The 22,018-nt window shown below is 41.2% G+C and overlaps 3 protein-coding genes across 5 annotated transcripts in view; 2 read left to right on the plus strand and 1 right to left on the minus strand.

The window, feature by feature from the left end:
- The window catches only part of COL4A6 (collagen type IV alpha 6 chain), a 137,076-nt gene extending 133,920 nt beyond the window's left edge, over nucleotides 1-3,156 (plus strand). For both annotated transcript variants that reach the window (XM_032995950.2, XM_032995952.2), the window contains one exon: nucleotides 357-3,156. In XM_032995950.2, coding sequence (XP_032851841.1) covers nucleotides 357-617 — 261 coding nt within the window. In that variant the 3' untranslated portion in view covers nucleotides 618-3,156. The remainder of the gene's footprint in view (nucleotides 1-356) is intronic.
- ATG4A (autophagy related 4A cysteine peptidase) lies at nucleotides 2,873-15,951 on the minus strand. Its single transcript, XM_032995953.2, has 13 exons — nucleotides 15,834-15,951; nucleotides 14,104-14,214; nucleotides 12,851-12,922; nucleotides 12,397-12,495; nucleotides 11,018-11,119; nucleotides 10,412-10,484; nucleotides 9,034-9,113; nucleotides 8,022-8,209; nucleotides 7,833-7,911; nucleotides 6,814-6,959; nucleotides 6,158-6,214; nucleotides 4,867-4,978; nucleotides 2,873-4,523 (listed from the first exon to the last, which is right to left on the minus strand). The coding sequence occupies exons 1-13, from the start codon at nucleotides 15,841-15,843 to the stop codon at nucleotides 4,459-4,461; spliced, it is 1,194 nt and encodes a 397-aa protein (XP_032851844.1). The 5' UTR covers nucleotides 15,844-15,951; the 3' UTR covers nucleotides 2,873-4,458.
- Nucleotides 15,952-16,079: 128 nt separating this feature from the next.
- Nucleotides 16,080-22,018, plus strand: part of PSMD10 (proteasome 26S subunit, non-ATPase 10) — a 60,891-nt gene continuing 54,952 nt past the window's right edge. Inside the window, exons 1-5 of one of the 2 annotated variants that reach the window (XM_042807174.1) lie at nucleotides 16,080-16,231; nucleotides 16,363-16,461; nucleotides 17,525-17,671; nucleotides 17,780-17,946; nucleotides 20,200-20,344. In XM_042807174.1, the coding sequence (XP_042663108.1) occupies nucleotides 16,118-16,231; nucleotides 16,363-16,461; nucleotides 17,525-17,671; nucleotides 17,780-17,946; nucleotides 20,200-20,329 (657 nt within the window). In that variant the 5' untranslated portion in view covers nucleotides 16,080-16,117 and the 3' untranslated portion in view covers nucleotides 20,330-20,344. Of the gene's footprint in view, nucleotides 16,232-16,362; nucleotides 16,462-17,524; nucleotides 17,672-17,779; nucleotides 17,947-18,966; nucleotides 20,140-20,199; nucleotides 20,345-22,018 lie in introns of those variants that run through there. The other variant, XM_032995966.2, reaches the window with a different exon arrangement.

Here is a 22,018-nt window from a genome sequence, read left to right on the forward strand (position 1 = left end):
GCCTTTCTTCTTTATCAGCCAGCCTGCTGTAGCCCTTCTGAGTGTGCCCCCGCTTAGCTGGCAGCCTCACCTCTACTGCTCAGGTCCAGTGGTAACATTGACGCAGTAGTTCTGTATTGCCACAAATATTCTTTGTTCTTCGAACCTTCAAAGGTGGAAAGGCCAGTTAAGCTATAGCATTGTCTTAGTCCCCTCTCTCAGTGGAGAAAGGAGAACGTTTCCCACTGCGCTCCCCTAGAAGCTCACTAGTGTAAGATTCCTAGAAAAACACGAAGCCAGCATGGAACTGGAAGACTCCCCTGTTTCCCTCCCGTTCTGTTCCTTTGAACTCATTTATATTGACGTCTGTATTTCAGCATACTGCGGCTGGCGCGGAAGGTGGAGGTCAGTCCCTTGTCTCACCCGGTTCTTGCCTGGAGGATTTCCGTGCTACTCCATTCATTGAATGCAACGGTGCTAGGGGCACGTGCCATTACTTTGCAAACAAATACAGCTTCTGGCTGACGACCGTCGAACAGTCGCAGCAGTTTGTCAGTGCTCCTCCCTCAGAAACTCTGAAAGCAGGACAGCTTCGAACAAGGGTCAGCCGTTGCCAAGTGTGCATGAAGAACCTGTAGTACCAAAAATGCAGTAACATTAACAGTCTGTTACCTAAGACTAGACCTCACTGATGTGAAGAAGGATAAATTCATAAACCTGTTTTGTGTGTGGTTGATGGGTGAGTCGAGATGGCCAGGACTTCTACAAAAAGCGAGTGGCAAGTCCAGGAGTTTGCACACAGAGAAGGGAAAGGCCGGTGCTCTGAAACCTCTTTTTTATGGAACATGGTGCTATGCTTTTACTGCAGTGGGGTTTTTTCCCCTCATTTATGGCTACCTCAGAAAGTCTCTGAGTTCCTTATTCAAACCAAAGAGTAACTGATGTCTCACATTACACCACTCCTCTGTCCGAGGCACATGCCAATCGTGAACGAGAGAGACTCTTCAAAAGTTCTGCTTGATTAGTGCCTTTGCTAACAGTATTTGGTCTAGTGTAAGGGAATGAAGGCTCATTCTCCTATGAAATACAGAGCTAGCTAGAATTTATCAGTGTATTGTAGGTGACTTAGGAACACTAAGCATTACCGGTTGATAACTGACTTCCTTAGGAAGACTCAAAAGATAAGTTTGGTTTGCTTTGCTTATTGATTAAACAGATGGGATGTTCTTTCCTCCAGCGACAGGTAATCTGTTCCAACCCAGACTCTCATCCACAGTTGTTTTTAAAGAGCTACCCCAGTGAAAAAAGCAATTTTTGATGTGACGATGAATCCACACCAGCTCTAGCATTTTTCTTAGCCATCTATTGAAATACAGTCTGGGTAAAATGTCTCCTTCAAGGTCTGTGCTTCCCTTCTTGCAGTCAAACGATGTGCAGCCACTAGAAACATTTCATTACTATGAACAAAAATTTCCTGAGGTAGCCGTGGCACACTCGTTTCATACTCAGGCTGTCTGTACTTGAAGAGTAGAGGCTTTACTAGATAGCATGCAAGCTTATGCAAACACAAAAGTAACCAGTTATGGGATATACATTTTTTTACTTCTACAGGCATGATGTGTTGTATACTTTTTCCTCTGGGCTTTATTTCTGTTAGCTTAAAAAATTGTATTTCTAGTGTATACACTGTTACCTAGTCACACTTTCCTTCAGGGCATAATTAAAGAGAAGTGCCACTAATTGTATTATCCTTGCATATTTTGAGGGAAAGCCATGAAAAAGGTATGCTAATATATATATATATATATATAATGAATTAATTTAGTTGGGCTAAAGTTACTATTATCAACCTCTCTAGAGTGAAGCATATGAAATCCTTATATATTGACATTCCAGGACATTTGAAGCAAGTGCCTTGCAAATACTCTATGTCACCTTGACTTAAAAATCTTTAAGAGAGAATTGTTCAGGAAATTATATTAATGCAAGACTGAGACATTAAAGTATTATTTCTTTACGAGGTTCTAGGGCTCTAGCTCTATCCAGCAAAGTATGTAAGAACGTGCTTGCTTTTCAGCAGATAATATTTTTACCTTTAATGATTATTTACATGTGAATTATCTTCCTAGATCAGGATGAGAGAGCTCTACATGTTCTAGAGTTGAACCACACTGGAGGTGAGCAGGGAATTTGTGAAGAGCAATTTAGTCTTTCATTTAACTTACTCCTAATTGTGAAAGACCAGCAACTGCCTTGGATGTGTTTTGCAAGTATCTTTAAGTCATTTTAACACTCCTCAGTAACAACCCTTTTATGCAGAATATCCAATCTAGTTCTTAGCTGTCCTAGCACAGACAGATCATGTTGTATTTACTTCTTGGGTTATGCAAATGCAACTTTAAAACACTGCACGCACACAGTGAAGATCTCAATTTTAAAAAATTTGTGCAAATAACTGGCAAACTATCATGAATTTTTCAGCCACTGTGCTCCCAGGGTGCTGTAAAAAGGGCTGTCAGTCAGGTATCGTGTCTACAGGGACTTGGTTTTATTTTTGAACATGGACACATGCAAATGCAATTCATTTTTTTTTTCCCAGGATCAGAGCATTTTAAGCGCCGCTGTCTCTAGGGAACTGCTTTGACTGCAGCCACCTGGCTCCACTGCTATCAGTGTCCCAACTCCTCCCAGCCCAGCCTTCTCCCACACCAGATGGGGTGGGGATTCCCAGCACCAGCCCCCTTGTCATAAATCAGTTTACACCCACCAAGTATTTCTCCAAGAGGTCTGCAGGGCCAAGGCCTCCTCTCTGAAGAGCATTTACATGACAACTGAGAGCTAGGTGGGGAGTAGGTATGCTGTACCCCACCGATTGACTTTTTTTTTTTTTTTCCAAAATTATTTTTAACTTAGGTGCTTCCTGGTTTTTTTTAGCAGTTAGTGCTCAAAACTGAGCATTTCAAAGCAAGGGCTTCATTCTTGTCTGTGGGGAAGAGGGGCCTACAGTTGCTGTTACATGATGAGTAAGCTCATGTATTAGTTAATCAAGAAGTAATGCTTTGTTTTAAAAAAACCATGCAGCTAATCCACGGAGAGGGAAAGAAAATGCTATTTTTTTTTCTAAGTGTCTGGTTTCCAAACTGTGGTTAATAAACACTGAAGGCAAACAAGATGAAATATGATCTGGTTAACTATTTTCTTGGCAATCACCCTGGCCCTGGTCAAGAAGTGCAAGTGAGAGGAGACAGCGTTCGGTATTTCTCTATGTTGTCATTTATTGGTGAAGACAAAACTGCGGTTCATGTCCATTACACTGTCATGACAAAATGCCCATAATGGGGACTGTCTGATAGTAAAGAGGAACTTTATAATGGATTAAAAGATCTTTGCCTTTATTCTGAGCTGGTTTTCTTATGGCTGCTAGAGAGATACTCTGCCTTAGCAATAAAACCACACAGGCTGTTCTGACAAACCTGTAGAATTAAGGCACTTTTACCAAAACAGATTTCAAAAGGCAACAAGTCAGAAAACAACAATTAAGTAATTTGCATATGCCTATATATTAAGTTTTAAGATAACCTGGATTTATATTTAGTTCACACAAACAAATTAACAAAATATAGCAGCATACAACCTATGAAAAGCTTAAGAAATTTATTAGATGCACAGATAAAGTGCTGTAACAGAGAAACTTGTGTAAATCTTTTTTAAAATAAATAAGGTACAGTTAAACCACCTTTGACTCACTGCAGCTCCAAAAGAAAAATCAGCCTACGTTTTAATGATTTGAATTTTAAGGTCAAGGTGAAATATAGCATAACTATAACAGTGGTTGTGATCTGTATCAACTATTTGAGTCTCCTGTTCCACTTGAGGTTTCCCAGAAACAGGAAGGCTATTGCAAAACGTATACATTAGACATAGTTCCTTTTACAGAAACAGTTTTGTAATAAAGTGTGGTTGCTCAAATACATGTTAAAATATTTAACAAGGAAACAATTTTCTTCTGATCCAGTCGATCTTTTAAACAAGACAATGTATTTTTTCTACGATGCAGCCCACAGGAGGGAACAGAAGTGAAGTAAACATCCTCCTTAACCGAAGACTGTTTTGCTTTAAGAACTAAACTATTGCATTATAGGAGAGCAAGAAATATCCATTTCGTGTTATCCCTTTCTCCAAACATACACCCCACTGATACACTTAGTTTTGCCTTCATCTCAAAGGTCCATTTGTCTGCAGAAAAGACACACATAAGAAAGAGGTTCCCTTTAAGGGTCTTTTATAAGATCTTTTACTGCCTTTCCATCTGGGGAAGCTCTTTGACAGAAGGAACCGTGACTGTTGGAGTTTCGGATGCTACTAGGTTTTTGTGCTCTGTTATCTGTAATTTCAGGCACTTTGGGGCTAACATGGCTGTTAAGTCAACGCAGTAATATTAGCAGTATGTTCAATACTCAGAAGGGTCACCAGTTTCCTTCATACACTCAGGATTTCAAATTCTTCTTCCAATTCAAATAGCTTGTCAGTAGATTCAATGAGTTCTGAAAAAAAGAAAAAACAAAAACAATTTAGAATCTAAAGGTATGTCTGATTTTGTTTACTTTAAAAAACAAACAAACAAGCCAAACAACACAAAAAATCCCCACTTCTCTGGAGTGTGTCCTTCGGAGTCTTTTGCAAGATTAAAAATAAATAAATACACATCTGTGCCAGCAATTGCATGTGGCCTGTCTGGCTGTCTGATACTCTGTAAGAATAATGCATTCGATCGCGTGGCGATTGCTTGACACTGAGGCACGTGCAGTTATTCCACCTGTGACCGTTCTTCTGTTTGCTACCGAGGAAGACCCTGCTGCGGCAGAGCGCTGCCAGGCGGAACCGCACCTGCTCCGCTGGTGGTCACTTCTGGCTTGGTTGGAGGTATGAAAGGAGGCCAGTGTGGTGGATGCTTCTGGACCAGCTCAAACATCCGGAGGCTCTGCTGCTTTAGGATCTCCTGAGGACAGAACACTTGCATTTTAAAAGATGCCTCAAGAGAACCTTCAGACCAAAAAAATGTCTGCTTCATTAAAGCCATTTTTAATTATACATGTCTATCAAAACCCAAAGGCTTTATGCAGCTGTACAGTGAACACCTGCTATTTCAAGTACCTGCCATTGGGCTTCACAGCTTCACAGATCTCTCTAATATTTTCCTAGTTGAAAACACACCTGGAAGACAGATCTCTTGAACTGTCCTGTAAGTTATCTGTGTGTTATAATTAGCTTTGGTATCCATACACCTATAATTTTGTTTACATGTAGCAAACAGACACCAAGAATATACAGTATTTTCTGCCTTTTAAAAGAAAATTGCTTGTGTGAACCTCTCTCTGTTCAAGTCTTCTGTTGATCAATGGGAACAAAAGACAGATCTATCAGCTCCAAAAAAACCCAACAGATTTTGAAGGATAGGTTTTGATCAGGAGAAGCGGGTTATTATTGAAGGCAAATTCTACTCCTCTTCAATCAGGTAAGCTACATCATGCCCTATATTTCATTTATTTACAAACTGCTTTCCTTAGCCTTTTTCTTTTTTTAAAATAAATGTCTTTAGAGGTTGACAGTACTTCACATTCACACTTCTGTTGCTTAGTATCCCAACGGCATGCAGAAATGTCCTAAAGTCCTTTTCCTGTGGCAACAAGCACCTTCTGTGTGTCCTGCAGTTCAGCAGGGGCTGGAAGGATTCAGCACTTACAGCATCAGCTGTTTTGTGGTACCAGGGACTAGCAGTCATAATCAGAACACATAACAATGTATTACGTCAAACAATAAGAAAGAATCAGGAAGCAAATCGATAAATAAATTGCTACAACATGGCAGTTCGAACTTACATTTAACATTTATTTCTCAGTAAATGACTAAGTTTCAGCCAGTAACACAGTAGTGCTAAAAAAGAAAACCAAAGGGTATATATTTACACTTGCTTTCCAAGTGGCAGGGTTCATGGTCATCAAACTGCTGAACAAGCTCCAATTAGCAATTCAGTAGTATTGGCTTACCCTGATGCATTAATGCATTCGTCTCTATGGCTCATTTAATTTGCACTCAGAGAAATATGTAATGGGAATTTCCTTTAAAAAAAAAACATATATATATACCTTATTTCATATAGAGCAAATAAAGATATTACCTTTTGTACAAGGCTACACCAGTTATCAAAATCACATTCTTCTTTGCAAAAGAAGCCCTAAGGAACAAAAAAGTAGTAATATTAAATAATAATAATATGTCAAGGAGTGAAGGATGCTGTGGTATCTATATACATTGTCTAGAGCTTTAGAAACCTGTGTCTCGAGTGACAGTCACCTATAACCCAACCAAAGGATACTGGCATGGCATAAAATTTAATTTATTCAACTACCACAGTATTGTAGAAGTCATTCAGTGTAAGTCACAAGTAATTCTATTTAAAGATTTGTAAATTATGATATACAAGTTAAGCTTAAGTAACTTGTCCAGAGTAACCATGCATACACAGTAGTGATGGACTAAAATAAGGAAACCTGATTCAGTTCCTTGCTTCGACCTTCAAAATACTTCTTGAAAAAGGTAAATGCTGCTCAGTAAAGAATATGAATTAGCTCCCGAGGATATAAACAGTCACTTCCCTGCCTGCCCTAAGAGTAATGTATCCGATACAGTTTCTACATTAACTACCACGTGTTGAATTTTAGATCGTAGATGACTGCCCTGTGATCTTGATTCTGCTCAAGGAAATGCATTAATGCCCTAACAGAGGTATTACTTTGAAATAAAGCAAACACATTATTATTTCCTAGCACCTACTAAAGCTACCGACGGGTCCAAATTCATGATCTTCATTCTCTGCGGGGCTTGCTGGCAGTGGAAGCTCTGGTCATCAACTGTGCCATTTTCTTCCGAATCTACAAAACTTTGCGTGGTGTGAGGGTCCAAATAGATCAGCTCGTTGCCTGGATGAGTAAAATCCACACGTTGGTAATAAGCAAGACACTTTAATAAGCACTTCCTCCATCCAGACTTGTAAAACAGAAATTAGATTACCATTGCAGTCCATCTCTAGACTTTCTAGCTAGGGAGTCTTTATGAGAATTGGAAAATTGGACACAATAGTTTCCCACAGGGTATTTAATATAATTTTCTGTTGTGACCTATGACTGTAGATTTTTTGGTTGGTTTGTTCTACCTTTGCTGCATACTTTCCTTTTTCTACGTGAGGTCCAGTACATTTTTTAAAAATCTCAACTGCTGTAATCCCTAACATTCCACAGATCAAACAGTACAAGATGTCCACAAATGCAATCTGTAATCCCATTAGGCAATCATTCAGAAATTGGAACAAAGAAGTCAAACTGGGGTGAAATCTGAAAGACTGAATCTAGTATTAACTATTGCTTTAATTAATAAAGGAAGACATGGAAGAAGGTGAAAAAGATACTGCTATCAGAAAAAGTTTGAAAATAATTTAAGAAAACTGTGAAGCAAAAGAATAAAACAAGACATCCTTCATTAAGAAGTATTCGTGATTATGAAAAACTCAGTATTTTAGTAGTAGTGACATTTCACACTTGTCAAACACTATCAACTTTTCTTAGCGTGTTGTTCTTGCTTAGATCATTACTTATATTTATGTCAAGCTTTGCTGCTGCTTTTCTCATCCTGTAAGGATGATGTCACACTGTTCCTGAAGTATTTGAGGTATGTTTCTTCACTTCTACTCTATTCTTATGCTTAAACTGCTTACTATTTCCTCTTCCAAAAGACAAAAACAACCACCCTTTCTCTAGATCAGAAGCACATTTGGAGTAAGTTTCTTTTTTCCTTACCTAAAAATCCTATGAAATAATAGGCATTATTTGGTTTCCCTCCTAGTGCTCCCAAAGACTGTGGCATCTTAAAGCATTCCTAGGAGTTCAAAGGGAGAAAAATGAAATTAAAGTTGATTTGTTTATTGATATAACAGATACGTGAATTTATGTCGCAGTAACAAAAAATTCACTGAAAAAAACCCTTACTTTAAACGCGTCGATATATACTGGATTTATGTGATTTATCCCTAGCCGTAGAGGTATCATAAGCAAGAGGGGCTTCCAGCCTGTGCAGAATCCTGCTGTGTTCTTATTTCGGCCAAGAGCACTTCTGTGCAAGTGTGCACTGCTGTGGGCCGCGCCGCTGCTCTGGGGAGGGGACCAGCACATTTTCTCTGGGGGAATAAAACCAGAAATCAGTGAATGAACAAAGGAACACAGAGCAGATCTGCCTCTCAATCATGAATGAAGCCACTTTGCCAGACATCTTTATAGAGCTCCTGTTTTAAGACAAAAGAGAGGAGGGCATGGAAACTGTAACTATTTAGTAGAAGTAATTCTAGCAGACAGAGCATGTGCTGGCACATAGTGAGACATGAGATAAACTACTGGGGGGTGAAGATTTAAGACTGAAGTTACATTTACTACTAACATTATTAATGCTGTCCACCTTTGCCCATAAAATGTCAGGGAAATGGAATGGCAGAGATGATAGCATTAGAAACGCTTCACTTCCAACAAAGTGAGCATTAAATAAGCAGAAGTAGGGATTAAAGTAGAACTAGGCTGTGGCTAAATACAACATGTAAACCCACCTTTCTTAAAACTGAAAATTAAGCCTGGCCATGTGTTTCTCTAGGATCTGCCCCTGGTTTCTCTTTTGCCTGACAAAAGCACATCTCTTTGGCAAACTCTATATTAAAAACTCTGTATCTCTACATACTGCAACTTTGTTCCATTCCTGGGGTAGGAGTTTAGAGAGCACAGACCAAACTCCATCTTCTCCCAAACCACATGGTAAGTTGGCCACCAAAAAGGCCGACGTCCTTCTGTGCCAGCTTTAATTTTTCGACACCCGGAGTTTGCATTTCCTTTATGCATTTTCTTACCCCGGGGAACAAGTAGGGATGGCCCAAAAGTATTTTGTTCATATTCAGATACATTCAGGAAAGTGGAGTCAAATCAAAAACTGTAACCAGAGAACGAATGTTTCACTTACTGATGTCTTCAATGACCACCGTATTGTCCATAGATACATAAACTGCTAATGAATTCCATTCATCAAATAAAGCAAGCTTCCTAGAAAACATTAAGGTAATAATTAATAGAAACTAATTAGGACCATGAGAGTAGCTTTTCATTCAGGACAATTAGATTCAGCAAAAAAAATATTTTCTTTGGAAAAACATATTTGTTTCATGTGGGGTTTTTTTAAGTCTCCATGTAAGAAAAAGATAACTTTGAATATTTAATTTTTAATATATTTAGAAAAATAAATACTGAGTGATACTAGGAAAAGCACACACACTGTACCATGTGAAAACTGTTTTGTCCTTTTGCCTAATGCAGTGATAGTAACAGCTCGATCACATAATTAGGTTTATTATTTTTTATTGCATTTAATAGCCTCCACAATGGGATCCTGCCCGTTGTGCCTGGTGTTGTCTACATAAGGAAAAAATTCCTGTGCCAGTTTTGCACATTATATTCTGCTTAAGTTCCATTAAGTTCAGCGGAACTGTTTCTGTGCACATGTGGACAGCAGGCTCGGGGCATTAAAAGCTGGATCAGCTGAAGGTTTTCAGCACCCAAAAGTTCGGAGGGAGGCATTATAGCACACAGGTTTCTGTCCACTTGTGTGAAATCCAAAACTCTGAGGAAGGGAGCTACACTCTTAAGCTGCACAAGCAGAGTCAGCTGTCTAAAATGAGCCAGAAAAACCTGTAAGTGAGCACTAAGCCATGAAGAATTTATAAGCGAAAAGAGCTGGAGGCCAGGGCATGCTTTAGATCCAATCTCTCCAGAGCGAGTGTCTGTCCCAGGGCTGCAAAGAATTGCTGCTGAGCACTCAGCTTGCAGTCCAGCTCCCGCTTGAGATCTGGCACCTCCACCTATCCCTCTGAAAGAGCAAAGTCAACTCTTTGACACTGGGCTTCTAAACGAGGAGGAGCCGCCCCTGTTCCGGACAGCAGCCTTCGGGCAGAACCGCAGCTCAGTTCCCTCCGTGGCCCGGGTGCCATCACCCTGATCTTTCATACCACCACTCTAACCTAAGGTGGCACTCAAAGCTGTGCCACTTTGTGGAGAGGAATAGGTATCGCTGGTGCTTGCTGGTCAGGGCGTGTAAACAGCACAGCAGGAGAGACCTTCTGGCAGCTCTTCCCCAGGCTCTTGGTACAGGAAAATTTGGAATTCGTCCGTTCCCAACTCAGTACCTGCCCACCAGGCTACAGCAGCGTGGCCCACGCTTGCAAACACATGGCTTATACATTCCTGATTCTGAGATCAGCCTTTAGAATCTTGGGCCTTATGTTGGTGTCTGAGCTTCACTGCTCCAGGGGGGCACACTCTGAATGAGCTGGTGTGATCTGACTTACTTTAGTACTTGAGCAACTGTATTTGGTCCAAACCATTCTCCGATTGATTTCCCCTCTCCAACACCCATCTGCGCTGTTTTTATGAGGGAAAACACAGACACAGGAAAAAAGAAAAAAAGACCACAGGGAGTCTGGTCACAATGTATGTTAAATAGCATGACGTACTAATATTTTGTCATACATTCTAGAGCAACTGCAAGCTGTGTTTAGCAACAACAATTATATTCTCAATCTATGCTCTTTTCAAATCATAATGACTGCTAGTTCCTTTACAAGAAGTTTCTGAACTGTAATGAGAATTACAAATCCTGTATTACAAATTACAGCAATGAGCTTCAGGGCTGTCTATTTTAATTCTATCAACTCTGGTACGCAAGGCTTACATAATTTATCAAGAGCTCGATTCTAGTAAACAGATTTATTTAGGTCTCATTGAGTAACATTTCTGAGCTATTATACTTTGTACCAATTTGCATGCATTTTTATTTATATATAAACATACACATTGTCTTCATAATCACCTTTTTAAATTTTTTAATTAATTAGAAAATTTCAACATGGTAGGAATTTGAGTAGGGAAAAAAAAAAGTTGGTGTGAGTTCTTACCCATTTGGTGGATGGAATAACAGCAATCCTTTCTATCTAGAAAGCACCGTAAGATTCTATGATATTCTTCTGGTTGTTTTTTGTGTTTTTCCCATTGCCAATCTTACAGGAAAAAAGTTATTCAGATTAAAAAATAGTAATGTTTCCATCATCCCAATCAAACTTCTACATAGTACAAAGCCAGACAATGAAATGCTAAAAGGCTAATGTACAATTCATCTCTAATATTTACATTTTATTTAGAATTCCTAGAAGCCACACCTTGTCATCTGATATCAAGCTGTCCTTTATTGTCACAAGCTAGATATGAAAATGGGAAAATAAAAATGTCAACTGCAACCATATTCTGAGTGATCACTGCTGAGAACTGATAGCTATTGCTGTATGTGAGCTTCCAAGATTTTTTCAAACTCTGTGCTCTGTTTAGATTCTGTTAGATTTAGAAATACTTACATTATGCTTATAAGATAATAAAATATGTAAAGCAAAGTCCAAGCACAGTGCTGGCCCTCTCCCACAGCAAAATCCAAAACACAGCTTTGTCATGTATGCTCTTGCTTCTGACTTAGTTACCTCCCATTTACTGACAGAGCAGCACGTACCTAGGGCTGATACTCTGAAGTAGCTACATACTACAAATTCATATTCTAGTTTCTCGCAGGTAATTTGTTTGTTTGCCTGCTCCTTCAGTTAAATCTTTGCACCTCCATTCTGTGGATTCAAGGGGATAAATCCTTCTGGGGATTCAGTTATTAAAGTAGATAAATCCACAAAGCATGCTGCCATAGAAACCACAGAGCAACAGTGTAAGGATTACAGACCTAACCGTAATAATTTCACTGACAGAGCAGCTACACACAGACCAGACCTCTGATACTTACCCGTGATGCTGGGATGTGAGGTGTTGATACAGGCTTAAGAGCTTGCACTAATGGGCTCTGCTGTGGGGTTTGGACCTCACGCTGGTGGCGGGTGAGTGCTCTGTGAAGGACTCTGTATGATGTCTATCACTATGTCACTATTCACACAGTCACTGTGTGCGAACATTTGGTGGCTATGTGAGCAATGAAGAGAAGGGTAAGAACTCAGCCCCACACAGTGGCAGGTTTTCCCTTGACCTCAACTTAGGTATTCCTCAAAAACGATTTAAAAAATAACAACAATGGGATTCCTTGCTTGTCCTCCCTCTGTTTCTATCTCTCTGCTTAAGACTGGCATGATTTTGCCCCATCAGACAAGAGTAATTCTCTAGTAACTTCTATAAGGGTACCAAAGGAAGTTTTACTAATAAATACAGGGTTTGTGCTTTTATGGAAAACTGCAACAAAAACTCAGCGGTCTCCAAACAACACAAAAGTTCACTCAGCAGCAGTACTCACCTCTTCCTAAGTGTCTGCAGATCAGTGCTTGTGCCAGCATCATCTGCCCACATCGCAGCATACATCCCCAGCCAGCATCAGAGGAAGGACCGGTGCCTCCTATTAAAAAAAGTTCATTACAATCAGTATGGGATTTAAATGAGTGCAGTGCCACAGAGAAAATTTCAGGCTTAAAAATCTCTTAACAACTGTCCTATGGATAAAAGGCACTGAGCAAGACCTTTTCTTTCCATCTTGCTGGTTTAACTTTACTGCTTGCTCTACAAACATAAAGACCTGATTATACACAGGTACAAGTAAACACAGTTTTTAATAGCTGTAATATTTCATTTGCATAAGCAGTTAAAATGATGCTCAAAATGTTCTAACGTAAATATAATTTTTCAATCCATGATAACATCACTAATCCTGCTATCTAATTTATAAAAAAGCAGCTGGTCTGCTGCATACTCACCAATAGGCGAAAACTTTCTTCTATATGTAAACCAGAGACGAGCACTTATATCCAACAATAACTTAGATTTGTCTGGAATATTTTTAAGAGGAAAGAAATTAAAACAGACTTTTAAAACTGAAAAATTCTGATTTTCCCTGTTAAGTCAATATATAGGGTGCATGGAAGACTCCTGTTAGCTTTTATATGCAAGACCCTTAATACTTAAACATTTTTAGCTGTTTAAACACAGAGAGCTTTTGCAGACTGAAAATTAAATTTAACTTATTAAGGATGAAGTAATTATTAGCCAATGAAGTCTTACAAGGTGTCTGGAATGACTATGCCCAGCTTGAATGAAACAGCTGTGGAGAACTATGTCCTCAGGAAAGAACTGGTAAAGCAAGTTAAGAAAGGTGAAGAATTTCTACGTGCAAACCAACACAGAATTATACATTACCTCCAAACCCAATACAAGGTCATTTTAAGAAAAGATTAATAATATTAAATTTAATTATTTTTTTTTTTAAACACATTCAGTTACAGAATTCTCCCAAAGACTCTGAGAATTCTTAAGAATTTTATTTGCTCCATTTTCTCTGAGCCATGGCTCAAACTGACTGGCTTTTTCAAGGGATCCTGCAGCTGATCAAGGCTGCACGTGGTAATCCTTGGCCGTCCTTGAACACCATGCCTGCACTGATGGCCACTGCCTTGGACACATAGCACTGGAGGATGCCCTTGGCTTCTCCCCAAGGAGCAAAACTCACTTCTGAAATCTTATTTTTATGTGATATGTAAATACAGCACTCTGCTATGACTTTTAGGTCACATACTTATCTTCACAGTACGTGCCCTAGAGTTTTTTTTAATTATTATTATTACTATGAAATATCATTTTAGTTGCAAATAACAGGCTGCAGACAGCATCCCTCAAAGAAGAATAACATTAGTAATACTGAACATTCCCCCAAAGTTATTTATTTATCTATTTCTGAGGCATTTGATGTTGGGAAGTGAACAGCTTTATGCCTGACTAGCATTTGTTACAAGTACAATCTCTGCATGTGAATTATGGTAGAAAGTACACTAGTAAACTTCTAGTTTCATTATAGGATGAATAGTGCTGCTTATAATTGGTTTCTTGGTGATGGAGAAAAAATAAACTTCTCTCATGAGATATTTAGCGAACGTAAAGAAATCAGGAGCTGCTGCTGCATATGAATCTATAAATGCTCTCCAGATTTGACAGAAAATTTTCTTTCCAAAGATACCTGTGTTTAGGTGGTGTTGCCTTCCTAGAATCCACACTGGCTCATCAGTTTCTGGAAATTCTTCTAAGTAGTCTGATAAAATAGTGATCTGATTTTCATACCTAGATAAAACTGAACAGGAATACACAAAATTCACACTCCGTTTTATCCCTTTGTTCTTCTAGGTGCAATTTTGAGTTCTCAGACTAAACTAGTTGCAGCTAGTCTTTGGATCTTCTGCCAGAGGCATTTAGGCTTTTCCTTTAACAAGCTGTTCTGTCACTGAAATATCCCATCCCTTGGCTGGTTTGTATTTTGATCCTCAGTGAGTGCTGAGAGAATAACATGGCTGACACCTGGATTATAAACTGTCTGACTGAAGCCGGTAGCAGAAGCTCAGGATGACCACAGTGAGAATAAGATTTGATGCAAAGAAATGAGGAAAGGAAAAAACAATTTAGGCAACACAGCATGTGTGCCCATGCTTGATCTTAAATGTACAAATACTGCCACTCAGCGATTATGGCCTTGTGCTTAATGGGAAGCATGTGAAAAGTGTTAGCAGCTCTGGGTTTTACTTTTTTAACTGGAGATTTGAAACACTTCAGAAAAAAAAAAAAAGTGCATTAATATTATTATTCAATGCTAGATCCATTTAGTGTAACATAACAAATGATAATATTACTAAAAGAAGACAGTTCAATCATTTTTTAGATCAGTGAGGCAGGATTTTGTGGAAGAGCAAAACAGGCCTTCAAGTGTAAAAGTTAATGTAAAATCCCTTATTTCTGATAGCAGTCTTAATGAATATAGTGTTAAAAAAATCCAGTTGAAAGTAAAAGCAAACACAATTGTATTTTACTCTTCAAATAAATACACATATATGCAGTAGAAAGAATGAATAATTTAAAAATAAAACAAAACAAAACCAAACAACAACAACAAAAAAAACCAACACAACAAAACATTTCGTGTAAAAATATGCATTATAGCAATGAGAAGTGAAATTGAGCTGCACCACCTCTGATTCGAGCACCCCAGGCCAGCGCTACCGAGCACTGAGGCTACCCCCCTGCGCAGGCAGTTGTTCAAAAAACACGATAAATTTCTTTAAGGCTGTCTAGAGAGCAGAACCTCTCACACTGTGCTCTGCCTCCTCCGCCTGAAAACTCATTACTCATCGCACTTACAGAGTAAATCGTCTCTTTGTGAGCCCAAGGGCTTAAAAGCCGCTCGCCCCTCGGAACCCACCAAGAGAGGACCGCGTCCCGCCTTGGCGGCCACGTCCCCCTCCCGCGGCCACCGGACATCTCAGACCGCCTGGGAAGGAGCTACCGGGGTCTCCCGTCGCGCCCCCGCGGAGCCGCGGCCCTCCCGCCGCCGCAGCGTTCCCCGCCGGGAGCAGCGGCCGCCTCCCTCCCGCCGCGCCGGGGCTGGCGGCGGCCACCCCGGCCTCAGGCCGCCCCGCGCCTCGGCCGAGCCCCGCGGCCCCCCGCCAGAAGCGCCCCCTGCCCCCGGGAGAGGCCGCGGGGCCCCGGCCGGGCAAAACGGCAAAGGGCAAACCCCCCTCACGACTGAGGCACCGACACCCCCCCACACACCTAACCCCGCGCCTCGCCCCTCAGCCCGCGGCCGCCTCCCGCCGCGGCGCGGCCCCCGGGGCGGGCGAGCGAGCGAGCAGCCTGGCCCCTCGCCGCCACCGCCGCCCCGCTCCCCCTCCGCGGCCTCGCACTGCCGCCGCCGCCCCTCACCCGACTCCATCCTCCCGCTGTCACCATCCTCCTCCTCGCCCCGACACGGAGGCACAACACAGCCGCGGCGCGTAGGCGCCCTGGGAGCTGTAGTCCCGGCGGCCGGCGGCAGCGCCCCGCTTCACCGCCCTTGGACTACGAATTCCATCAGCCCCCGCGGGCCAAGGGGCGAGAGGAGCAGGGCGGTAGGTGCGATTGGCTGGGCTGGCTCCGGCGCCTCTCTGATTGGCCGGCGCTCGGGCCGAAGCACCGCCCCCACCGGCAAGGGGGAGGTGGCCGCGAGCATGGAGGGCGCCGTGTCCGACGTGGGGGTTTGCAACCTGGCCTACGCTGGGTGCGTGGAGGAGCTGCGGGCTCAGCTGCTGCGCGACAGGGCTCTGGCCACCAAGGCCGATCAGGTCAGCCGGCTGCTGCCCTCCCTGGCCGCCCGGGGCGAAGGCGAGCGGCCTCTCCCCGCGGGGGCGGCTCCCGTCAACCACTTCCCCCGCTCCCCGCCGCTCCCTCACGGCCGCTCCTTCCCTTCCCTCAGGACAACCGCACGGCGCTGCACTGGGCCTGCTCGGCGGGACACACGGACGTCGCCGACCTCCTCCTAGGCCTCGGCGTGCCTGTGGGCGACAAGGACGATGTGAGTGTCGCAGCCCGCCCGGGAGCCGCCAGCCCTGCGAGGCGCTTGGCGTGGGGCAGGCGGCTGCTGAGGGGAGGCCGAGGAGGTGCTGCGAAACGGTTCGTGTGGGGAATTTGGTGGCGGGGTTTCTGCCCGGGACCCTTCACCGTCACGGTTTCAGCCGCAGAAGGGCCCCGGTGGCGCTGAGGGCAGCGGCTGACGCTGGTTGCTTCCCTCCTCTTCTCCCGCCTCCCGACAGCGCATGTATCAGTTGGTGTGGTATCGGGGAGGTTTTAAAAAGCGCATACTACTCTGTGTGCTCTAGGAAGGCAAGTTGAAGCATTTCACTGTGTTTACCTGTAAGAGGGGCTAATGAGACTCGGTGAGTGGTGCTTATTGCCGAGGAATTTTAGGAGAACTCTTCTTACAAGCAAATTTGCAGGAACAGGGATGTTTGTGTTGTCATCAGGGGTTTTCAAGTTACCTTTATCTTCTTGTAAACCTCTTAAATATGTCGTGCCAAATCATGAGGTACCCTGAAGATTTCTCATTACTGGGGAAGGCGTTAGAGAGTGACAGGTTCAGCAGTTTCGCAATTGGAAAGAAGATGATCTGTTGCTGTACTAGAGGAAGGGTTGAAATAATTACATCCATTATGAAGCATCCTAAAGATACTCATTAAAGAAGAAGATGTCCCATCTGTGTAATTAGAATGTAGGATATAGAAAAGATCGCAGAAACTTTTGGACACTCTTTCCTGCCACTTTTATTTGTTCTTAAAAAAAAGCATTACTGTTAATTCTGCAGGGGCAAAGTGCTCCTCACGATACTATGTGTAACTGCAGAACAGAAGTGATTTGTGTCATTTAACTGGCAGCTTTTGTCAGGTGCTGAATGCAGGCATGTGAGAGGCCTAAGACTTGTCTCCCTGGTGTTAATCAATAATGCTTAGCTTTACAGTTGTAAGAATATGTGCAGTATGACTAATGAGTAGCCAAGTCCGTATGGGGGTTATGCTTTGTCATGGGTTTTTTTGCCTGAAACTTCTGGTTTGAATAACGTGGTTTTTTACTTGCCTCTGTAGGCTGGTTGGACTCCCTTACATATCGCTGCCTCGGCAGGCCGTGATGAAATTGTGAAAGCCCTCATTGCCAGGGGTGCTCACGTAAATGCTGTCAATCAGAACGGCTGTACGCCCCTGCATTATGCAGCCTCCAAAAATAAGCAGGAGGTATGTTTGCCTATGCTGCTGGAGACGGTGTTGCTCTTGAAAGAAATATTTAGTTATATTAACTTTTCTTCCTCTCCCTCCCTCTCCTTTCACTTTCTGCATACTCAGATTGCAATCATGCTTTTAGAGAATGGAGCTGATCCGGATGCAACAGATCATTTTGAATCCACCCCGTTACACAGAGCAGCAGCCAAAGGAAACCTTAAAATGGTGCAGATTCTTCTGAAGCATAATGCATCTGTTAATATACGAGACTCTGAAGGAAATACTCCTCTGTAAGTAGTTTTTTATTTCTAGTTTGCTTAATATAGCATGATCTCTATGAAACTCCATTACATCGATTTCTTTTTTTAAATTTCTTGTTGTCTGAGAATACTCCCTTGCTTCATCCCCCTGTGTAATTAAAAAGGATTTGAGAAAATCATACTTAGTATGTTGCCTAAGTGTGTCTGTACATACATACTTTAATTTATGTTACTACCTCTACTTAAAAAGTGTAGAACACATTCTATAATAATTTGGAATACATTCGGTTGCCACTAGAGGGTAGAAAGCAAGCTAATGACATCTGAAGAAACTCGTCTTGCAGGCTGGCCTACTCTGTCCTGCCAAGCAAGAGCTAATTTTGGAAGCTTTTCTCCACCTCTATGAGGAAAATAACTTGCAATTTAAGTACAATCAGTCCGGTGTTTGATATTACCGTAGAGATCAGTTTGAATCTGCAAGGGTAAAACCTCAGCTGCTATGAAGTTGGTGGCAAAACTCTGCCTTGTCTACAGTGTAATCAAGATTTTGCCATGAATAAGATCAAGCAGTATGTTTTAGCTATACATAAAACCCAGTATTGTCTTGGAACACATGTATTTTCAATATACTATGCCAAATGGAAAAAAGCTTTTGCTGCATTTACAGTAACTCTTTACTTCAGCTTATTTTTAAGCATCATACAATTTAGTCTATCACTTTCAATTCAAATAGAGATTACCATTTACCATTTTCACTGTGGATTACGTGTTTCTTAGTTTTGCCGACTGCAGAGCCAAATCCTAATCTAAGGAGATGTCTTAAAGTTGCAAGGACAGTAGCAGGAGGAACGTTCTTGAATTGCTTAATGACAACAGAGTGACTGGACAGCAAGCTTTGGAATCTGAGTAGGTAGTTAGTTGCGTGTGGTTTTGTTGGTCTAGGATGTGTCTCCCCCCCAGCATTCACTCTGTCATTTTGACAAGGCATAATTATTGCTCTTTGTAAGCTTGGACTGTTTAATAGTGGCTGTGGGTTTCTTCTTATTACAGTCATTTAGCCTGCGATGAAGAGAGAGTGGAGGAGGCAAAGCTCCTGGTGTCTCACGGTGCAAGTATTCACATTGAGAATAAAGAAGAACTGACCCCTCTGAAAGTGGCAAAGGGTGGCCTGGGAGCCATCCTTAAAAGAATGGTGGAAGGCTAGTGGGGACTTCTGACTTGACTCTCTTTCCTGTTGCACTTGTATTTAGGACTGCAAACTTTGTATTTGGATAGTTCAACTAGGATGTCCTGTATGGGAATCAGCATGGTAGTACCTCCTTCAAGTACAGTGCCAAAACAACTGTTTGTACTTCCTGTTAATTAAACAGGTCACTGGTTTTAAAGTCTTTTTCAGTATCTTGAAGTTTTCTTTGTTTACTGTATGATCTGTATAAATGTAGTCATTCCTTCTATTTCAGAGCCTAGTTTAGGATTATTTCTTTCAAGCAACAGGACCAAAAATGTTTTAACCATATAAAGTCAATTTTATTTTGCAAGCTTATTCTAGAGTCTTTGTTTCTTTCCCTTAGCCTTTGTGATTTGTGTGTGGTTTTTTGTTTGCTTGTGGGTACTGATTCTCTTTCTTCAGATGATTCCAAACTATACCTCTCCCTTTGTAGAATGTGGTTTGCTCAGTTACTTGGATAATTGTATCCATTTTTACTCTTCTTAGTCTATTCAAGTGAGCTCCAAGTGTTTAAAGCTTTTCTGTTGTTAGCTATTGTTAGCCTGTTTCTTCAAATCTTTAAATATATGTAATAGATGATGTGCACTCGACTGCTTGCGGAATGCAGATGCAGTTTCAGGGTTACCTCTGCAAATACACTGTTATATAACAGATGGCTCTAGGCACTTCTCTGGGACGTACTCTGAATCTAATTTTATTTCCTCTGGCTCCTTCTGTAGATTTCTTTTTCTTTTCTGTTTGACTCCCATTATGTAGCACTGATGCTCAGTTTGCCATCTTATTTTCTAACAGAAGCCTGGTTTAATCTCTATTTGCTCATAGCAAATCCTGGTATTAAATTATTAGAAGGCAGAGCTAACGAGTCTGAGTGTGAAAAGTGACCTTCTGTTCTGATGCTGGAAGGATCACTTTTGCCACTAGTGGGATAAATTTCTCTCTTCTGAACAAACAACGCTGATGAAATTCTGTGAAATAAAGAACTTTCCTAAACAGCAGTCTTTGGTGTTAAAACTTTATTAAACTTACATGTAACAAAACCAATATTTTCTAAATAGCTTGTACGCTTGGGATGTGAACAAGTCAGATGAAACCCTGCCATCCGTTACACAGTATGGAAATGGAACATGTTTGTTCTTCAGCTGCAAGGAAGGGCTGAAATGGAAGATAACAGTATCTACAGTTTGACTTGTAGAGATCAAGGTAATGCAATTTATTTTGATAAGACAGAAACTTATAACCAAATACGTTCACCAAGTACTTTAAGTCTATCCTAGAAAGCAAAATACAGGTTAAATTTCGCTGAGGGTACCTGTTGAGAGCAGGAGGGATAACTTGCCTGTACAGTAAGCTCTGGCCATGCAGACTTGCTTGAAGGAGAAACCTGACTGAGTAAATGTTTCTTATATATTGTGCAGGCACTGCTGAAAACTTGAATTGAGAAAAGCTGGAGTTAGAATTCTGTGTTCATCCTTGATCTTTCTATAGCAAAAACACCCTGCCACAGCTCTGTAGCTTTGTAAATCCATTTCCCTAGGAGATGGTTTGAATGTTGGCTTAATATCTGGTTTCCATATTAATGATCCCTACTCCCTCAGGAGAAGATAAATGGGCCATGCAGCAAAGACTCTCAGAACATCTGAGACAAATTCTGAAAAATGTTTCTACGTCCTGCATAGCTCTGCAGGGTTTTTGAGCTACGCACTGTGGATCAATACCTAATTTGGCTTGTGCTTTGCCAAGAGTATCAATGGAAAGCTAGGAACAGTGCCCCATCCTTTTTAATAAACTATTTTACGTGAGAGAAACTTCATGATGAGAACAAGCATCTGCCAGAAGGCTAACCAAAATATCTCAATATGTTAAGAAACTCCAAATAAATGTTACGTTCCTTACCTTCCTCCTCACCCCCAGCAATCTGTTTTGCATCTTATTTTTGCTTTTTATTTTGTTTTAATACTATTACACACTGGTGGTTAGAAGGATGAGAAGAATTATTAGTCCAGAACTTGTGTTCAATTGTTCTTTCTTTTTATATAAAAACATTAACATAACTTGAGCAATTTCTAATTTTTAGCAAATGTGTAAGACCTGTGGTGTTCTAGGAAGATTCCATTAGCTATAAAAAGTAATTACAACTTCACCAGCATAAGCTCCTATATTACTGTAGCAAGTTATATAACAAATACAGGCGCAGAAATTTGTGAAGGCAAGATTAAGGAAAGCTTAAAAAATTATGATAATGACCACATAATATGTTCGTCTCTTCAATCACAATAGTGCTATTGCAGAGATGGGAAGGTTGGAAAGCTGTTGCAGTAAGAAAAATTAACTAAGACATATATACAGGAGATGACTTTAGAAGAACTAATACGACTACAGCAGAGTCGTGAAGAGAATTGTTTATATTTTCCCATGAACGGCAAGAACAAAAGAATTCCTAGGAATGCCAGAGAAGGAATTATTTAAAATTAATACACTGTCAGCCAAGTCTCGGGCTCCCTTGGACCAGTAATTGATTTGAATTTTCTCATTAGAAAACACCTTTGGTAAGAAATGGCACCCAAACAGGAGTAAGTAGTACTTACTCTTCTCTTGCTGTTACTGAGTGTGCTTAATGTTGCAGTTCTGCGTGCTTACAAAATTTTGGGTGTGAATATCAGTTTTCAGTAAGCTTCTAAAGATAGATTGAAGGATGTGAGTTTGCAGATTTTGCTTAGCAAATTGCAACAAGAGTCCATGAGAGATGCCTGATTAAGAAGAGACTTCCACACAGGTCATGACTTACAGTTTGCCCTGGATATTCTGGGGAGAGAGGAATGTGAGGATCCACTGGGAGAATATGACAGTGTTGGTATTAGTAAGGGTTTGACCCAT

This window comes from Tyto alba, unplaced genomic scaffold (assembly GCF_018691265.1).
Source record: "Tyto alba isolate M040663 unplaced genomic scaffold, T.alba_DEE_v4.0 Super-Scaffold_5, whole genome shotgun sequence".
Classification (NCBI taxonomy): Eukaryota; Metazoa; Chordata; class Aves; order Strigiformes; family Tytonidae; genus Tyto; species Tyto alba.

Bases quoted from the DNA above. Each gene is read 5' to 3' on its own strand.
- ATG4A (XM_032995953.2), bottom strand. The intron at 9,114-10,411 runs GTAAGTCAGATC...AATGTTTTCTAG, and splicing joins ACAGTTGCTCAAGTACTAAA to GAAGCTTGCTTTATTTGATG. The intron at 6,215-6,813 runs GTAGGTGCTAGG...TTTGTTCCTTAG, and splicing joins TGGACCCGTCGGTAGCTTTA to GGCTTCTTTTGCAAAGAAGA.